General features: G+C 33.4%; 1 protein-coding gene across 1 annotated transcript; it reads right to left on the minus strand.

Moving 5' to 3' along the window:
• Positions 1–5,618: 5,618 nt before the first annotated feature.
• Positions 5,619–6,575, minus strand: LOC141547521 (olfactory receptor 8U3-like). Its single transcript, XM_074275915.1, has one exon. It carries the CDS (start codon positions 6,573–6,575, stop codon positions 5,619–5,621), a length of 957 nt encoding a protein of 318 aa, XP_074132016.1.
• Positions 6,576–7,366: the final 791 nt, after the last annotated feature.

Genomic DNA, 7,366 nt, shown 5'->3' on the forward strand with positions numbered 1-7,366 from the left:
AGATTGATTCTGGACTATCACTTGGCTGCTGAAAAAGGCGTATGTGTGACTATTGTTTACATACCCTCCTTCTAGGACTTCTGGAAATCCTTTACAAGACCATGTTGATTTATATTGTTTGTTATATCACTACTTGCATGTACACTTCATGTTTGTTACACCACATTGAGCCTTCACTGGCTGTGGGGAGAGTCATCACTAATAGCCTGTGTGTTATTGCTGTGTGCTTGTGTAATATCTCCCATGCTGATAGGTTTGTGCATGCTTGTTTCTAATAAGACCCTTCAGCCCAGAAACCCACTAGCAATCCCCACTTCCCTTTGGTGCTTTTCATCTCTCTTCCTGAGTGTCAAGGAGGGTGTGCTTTCACCTCCTTTCCTGAGAAGTCAGGGGGGTATGATCACCTCCTTTTTGAGGTTCATACCTCCCTGAGAAGTCAGGGATGGCATGACCACCTGTGTTTTTAAATAAAAAAAAAGAGGGAGATGTAAAGGGCTAAAAACTTGAGGCTAATTACCAGTTGGACAATACTCTATTATCCTATGTTTGGAGAATGACCTGGCCCACCATCCTGTGCTGGCTAGATCTGTGGGTGTATATAGTGAATGAAAGGAGACATCAAAGGGTAGAGTAGGACAAGTGGGATCATTCTTTGGTGGTGGAGAGAGAAAAAGGAGGTGTGGAGATTCCTATATCTATTCCCCTGACTATGACCCAAAAGACCAAGAATAAAGACTTTTGCTTATCCTGTCTCTGGCTGATTCTAAGGCATCCAGGGTATTAACGCGGTCATTACAAATGAGACAAAGAACAACAACTTATAAGGTAAGTTGATGACTTCTGACAACAATTTAGTTTTTCTTTTTCTTTCTTTCTTTTTTTTTTTTTTTTTTTACAATTAAGATTCACTTAGAAGTTGACACAAATTAAATGAAATTTAGTGAGGGAAAATGAAATATGTTGAAAAGTGAAGTGTTTTTCTCAACAATAATCTTATTTAATGATCTCTTCTTAAATAAACTTCAAATCTCATTTTTTTTATTTCAACTTCAACTTACTATTGACTACTCAGACCTCCAGTCATATAGTCTAAAATGCTGAAAAGCTTCATCTATACTTAATTCTTCAAACTCATTTTGCTTGAAAACACTCCATTGTTGTCCTCCTTCCCCTTAAATTATTTTTTTAAATAAAGACCACTGTATGAAGCAATCAGAAAGACCTAGTTTAACACATTATTCTGATAAATATTAACTTTATCAGACTGGACATGTTACCTAATATTTTTGAGCCTTATATAATTCTCTAATACAGCAAGGAGTAACTCAGATTTGAGACTTGGGAGTTCCTCATATCACTGATATTTCAGATTTGGTAGGGAAAGCATCTTCTGAACAATGATAACCAAACCATATTAAGTTATTCTCTCTACTTAACAAAGGTGGAATTAGAGATGAAGCTGCAACTAGGGCTGACTTTGGTATAACATATAGATATTTTGTGGACTCATTTTAAAATTGGCTACTTTCAGTTATTCTTCTAGAATGACATAATAGAATAGAATTATGGAAACTTTTTGTCTGACTATCTAAGGGAAGGTCCAGGGAAGTAATTCCGTTTTTAATTGATTTTAAATCCAATCAAAGGGAGACTGTCCAAGAAAAAGAAGAGCTGAATTTCTCCATGCAGCACTGAAGAGGGTTTTGATGTTTGGGATCTTCCAAGATAGAGAGGAACTAAAAACCCATTCTTACTATAGCCATTAACCAAATAATCTAGATGGTTCAAGAGTACTAGACTTGGAGTCAAGAAGACCAAGTTCAAATCTTCCATTACATAATTGCTAACTAATAGCTAAGTAATAACTAACATCAGACTCTGGACAAGTCACGTATTATAAGTTGACATCAGTATCTTCTTCCATTAAACATGATCATTAATAGCAGCCCCTGGTCTCACAGAGTTGTTTGGCGTATATGGAAAACATACTGAAATTTAATAATAATAATAACAAAAATCTTGCCTTTAGTCCTACTATAATACTGATAATATGGAAATAATTTTTGTCATTAATATCTGGGTCCTTTCAATATCTTTCAGAAAATTTAACTCCAGGTTTTAAAATGATACTACAAATGTGGTATAACTTAAAAATAACTAACTAAAAGTTAATATAACTAAAAATAAAATAAAAACAATGTTTTTTTTTAAAAATAAGGTGCATTGGGATCTATCTTTCTTATTACCCATGTGAGACTCTGGGTTTCAGTTTCCTCATTTGTAAAATAGGGATTATGCTTACTGGTCTCCAAAGTATCTTATAGCTCTAAATATATGATCCTATAAATACCATTTTTCCAAGTTCCAAACATTTCAGTATTTTAATCTCTGGTCTCAATCATACAGGTACCTCTCCCAACAATGTAAATTCATTCTCCTTAGTACTGTATAGATTTTATATATGTGATCTGGTAAATCATCTTAAGAGCATTTCAGCCAAATGGCAATAAGAACTGAGTTCAAATCTGAATCCACACACTTAAAGTTGTGTGATCCTGAGTAAGTTATAACACATTTCCTTCATTTTCCTTATCTATAAGAAGGGTACAATTATAACACATACATTATGTGGTGGCTAATATCAAATTAAATAATAATTGTAAAGCACTTAGCATAGCTCCTGGTAGAGAAACTATACAATATAAAGAGTACGCATGCTCTGTGTAAGTAGAGAGTACAGATGTTCAGATTTGGGATTGTTTTCTATTTGTGGTATCTAAGTGCAATTCCACTTACCTGTGGTTCCAAGAAGTTGTAGATTGCCCAGCAGCCACACCACAGTAAATCATTCTGGAATATTAAATTAAAAAGTAATTTAGGAGCCTTAAACCTGTCAGTGAGTTAGGGAAGTATCTCATGCTTGTGAAGCTTTTCCAGCAGAATTAGAAGAAGTGAACAATTTATTCCAACAAGCTCTGCATGTGTAAAAGCTGGCACTAGGGCCTGCTTAGAACTTTGTTAGGCATCAGATACTAATGTCATCCACTGTATCCCAGTAATGATCAGTTGTCTTGCCATGTCTTGCCATTGTACTCTGATGACTCTGGAAGAGAAATTGAGGCTGGTGAGTTGTCATAACTGTTTTATTTATATATAACTTATCATGAGTCAAAAGACATCAAAAAAGACATCAAATTATTTTTATTTCTTGCACTCAATTATTTTTTAATAAGAAACAAAGACAAATTGGGGAAGATTCACTTAGAAACTATCAATTCCTGGAGAAATAGGAAACTAATAAGGAAATTCCAGTACAAATAATAAAAACTTTTAGGGAGAACATACTCTCAGGAACACTAAAAATTTAAGCAAAGTACTACATTCATATCTATCATGTACAAAACCTTTGGCAAAAACAGAACTATTAAAATTGTTTAACAAAGAATGTCTTGAATACAGTAATAACTAAGAGTTTTTTGAGCAATTTCTGAGTTTCATTGTATGACTGATAGAATGTGACCATTTCCTCCTTCCCTTCCCTAGCACACAAAACCTAAAAATCCCACAATGTGGGATTTCATTCCAGATTGAAGAAAAATAAAATTACTTCTAATTAACTCCAACCTTTACTTTATCTCTCCAAATAAAAATATATATTAATTCCTGATAGTTCAAAGGTTTTGTCAAAAGTTAAATCACTCAATAATTCTGAGGCAGTTAAATGATCCAGTGAAAAGAGGAAATTTAGTCTGAAATCAAGATTTGACAAAAACATTCATTAGCTGTGTAGCCATGGCATATCATTATTTCTGTTTATATAAATTTTCTCAATTGTAAAATAAAAAATAACAAACAATAGTAGTGAACTCCAAGAGTTGTGATAAGGATCAAATGAGTCATTATTTGTAGAGCCTGGATATAGCACAGTACCTGATTCTAATAATCATACATACATAATGCATATTTATTTTTCATCTTTCCTTCCTTCCTTCCTTCCTTCCTTCCTTCCTTCCTTCCTTCCTTTACTATGGCAGTGTAATACAGAGTCTAAGAGAACCACCAAGCAAAATAGACATTGAATTGGCATTTATGATAGACTGTGCCTATTGCCCATGAAAGAATTTTGTACAAATTGGACAAGGAAAAAGTAGAGTCAACAACATATCATGTACTGTTGCAAACATTTAAGACCTAATAAATATGTATACACACTCAAGGAGGAAAAATTGTTCACCTACAAGTCACTTTCCTTTCAATTTTAACAGACAACAAATACCCATAATACAATTAGAGATTCCAAAATACTATAGAAAATTCAATGAATAAATTGTGCAGTGAAATTACCATAATCATACTAAGAACTATTACTCATGATTTCTACCCTTTAAAAAAATCCATAAAAATGATTTTTAAAAAGTTTTCAATAGAAATGGCCATATTAAATACTTATAATCTCAAAAGATTACCAAAATAATTTTTAAAATATGAGCACTATATATCTATTAGATATAAGAAAAAAGTCAGCAGGAAAGTGATGCAGTGGATACAGCATTGAGCCTGAGATCAGGAAGACTGATATTCTTAAATTCAAATATGGACTCAAACATTTAGTAGCTGTATGACTATGGGCAAGTCACTCAATTCTGTTAATCAAAGTTCCTCATTTATTAAAAAGTTAAAAAAAATTGGAAAAGAAAGTGAGTAACCACTACAATATCTTTGCCAAGAAAGTTATCAAAAAATTGGGTCATAGAAAATTGGTCAAGACATGGAAAGGCCTGAATAACAGCAAAAGGGGCTGAAATTCATTATTATGGAAGCAAAATGAAGTCTGCATCATGACAGGGATGATGCTTGTTACTCTCATTGTCTCAAAGATGGTATCAATTAACCAACAGAATTTTAGTTTGTTTTTTTAATATTTATCACAATTAAAAAAAAAATATTCATTTGCCTATTTTTGTAATCATTCTCAGAAAAATAAATATAAATAAATAATAGAAAAATATTATTTATTCCCACCTATTTCTATTTGAATTCCATCAAAAAAAGATACAAACAAGATAAGAAAAACAATAATATCACATATTTGCATTAGCCCCTTGGACTTTTCATTTATTTATATGCATTTGTTCATTTAAACTTCCTAATTACTCCATGATGTATTGCTTAGCAGATGGACTAGCACATACTGGGCATACCACAATTGTTTTTTGATTGATGTAGGTAGTACAGGTAATATTTTCTTCATAAAGGAATTGAGCTTAGGGGAAATAATATACCTGAACAAATGACTACAAGATTATAGATGAATCAAATCTATTCACATATCTATTTTAAAAATATCAATTTAGTATCTTTATATAGCACTTGCTATATAATTAGACAATTCTATATTTTCAGGAAAAAATATTTAATTGGTAAAACAAGCTAAAGAAAAATAACCTACCTATGTAGTAACCACTCTCAAAAAAAAAAAGTCTAGATTTTTATTTATTTTTTTAAAAAATTTATGTTATCAAAGGTGATTTTAAAAAGATCTAATGTCAAAATTAAAGCTGAACCTCTGGACAATAAGGGATAAAGTAACATCTATACTTTGTTAATCCACAAATTGATCACTTTTTTAGATAGGCAAAGAATAATGAATGCAGTTTTTCAATCACTTTCCTTAGGGCATTTTTCACTTCTTGGTTCCTCAGGCTGTAGATCATAGGATTCAGCATGGGGATCACTATTGTGTAGAACACTGAGGCCATTTTATCTGTGTCCAGGGAATGATTTGATTTGGGCTGCAGATACATAAAGATCAATGTCCCATAGAAGAGAGTAACTGCACTCAGGTGAGAAGCACAGGTGGAGAAAGCTTTGCGTCTTCCTTCAGTTGATTGGATCTTCAGGATGGCAGTGACAATATACAAATATGAAATAAGAACTGTTAACAAGGAGCTGATCATGTTGAACCCAGCAAAAATAAAAAGCAAAATCTCTTTGAGACTTGTGTCTGAACAAGCAAGTTCCATCAGTGGGACATCATCACAGTAGAAATGATTGATGACATTAGAACTACAATAGATCAAGCGAAAAGTGACCACAGTATGGAGCAAAGAAACTGAAAAGCTGTACAAGTAAGGACCTGCTACCAGCTGTATGCAAACCTTCTGAGACATAACTACCATGTAGAGAAGAGGATTGCAAATGGCCACATAGCGGTCATATGCCATCACAGCAAGGAGGAACATCTCAGAAATTAGGAATGTGAGAAAAAAGCCTAGCTGAGTTGCACAAGCATAGAAAGAAATTGTATTCTGTTTGGTCAAAAGAGTTGCCAAGAACTTGGGGGCTATTGAGGAAGAGTAACAGAGGTCAACAAAAGCCAAATTACTGAGGAAAAAGTACATGGGGGTGTGAAGTCTGGAATCTAATCGAATGAGGGAAATCATGCCCATGTTTCCTACCATTGTTAGAATGTACACCACAAAGATAAACATGAAGAGGACAATTTCCAGGTCTCTATGAAGAGAAAATCCCTGAAGAATGAATTCAGTTACTATGGTATTATTTCTTCCAGCCATCTATTCCACAATTCTTTACTGAAAGAAAACAGAAACAGAAATAAAAGAAGATATCCAATGACATTTTTTCTGTGAGCTTGAAAGTTTTATCAACTACCATTTCTTTAATAGGACATTTGCTGGGAGAAGAAAGATGTATTATAATTTTTCAGAAAAAAAATTTGGGAAGTTTTTGCCAATTTGTGTGGAGGCCTGAAATTCTGAAAAGATGGACTTGAATCTAAGACTGCAGAGCACTTAAGGCTAATTACATATTTGATGTGAGATAATGTCTCTAAAAGCATATGCTTAGATGATATAGTAATGTGATAGCGCCTCTTGATTGGGGCTTGCTGAATGTTTGGTAGTGAGGTAATTATAGGCAAGAGGAAGAGAAAGGCTGAAGACTTGGGACTCCAAAATCCAGGATACATCTTTGGCAAGCATATGGCAGCTTGCCAGCCTCCTTTACTTCTCCCCTAAAGACCAAGGACTTTGATTGATCCGGACTTTGACTGATCCTGAGCCTCTCCAGAGAGTTAGCCCAGACTTTAAAACTTTGGGGAAAAAACACCCATATTCTCCTCATTTCCACTAAATTTATCAGCAGATTTAATCAGTATCTGTTTCAAAAGTCTTGTGTAAAAGTTTTAGCTTATTTGTATTGTCACATCTACACAATGGGAGAGGGAGAAAGAAAAGTTAGAGCAGAAAGGAAATTATTGTGCATAGACATCAATCAATATATTAATGGCCAAATTCTATCAATGTAATAAAAATATTAACTAGATCATATAAGTCATTTCATTCAA

The sequence above is a fragment of the Sminthopsis crassicaudata genome, chromosome 6, assembly GCF_048593235.1.
Source record: "Sminthopsis crassicaudata isolate SCR6 chromosome 6, ASM4859323v1, whole genome shotgun sequence".
NCBI classification, from domain to species: domain Eukaryota; kingdom Metazoa; phylum Chordata; class Mammalia; order Dasyuromorphia; family Dasyuridae; genus Sminthopsis; species Sminthopsis crassicaudata.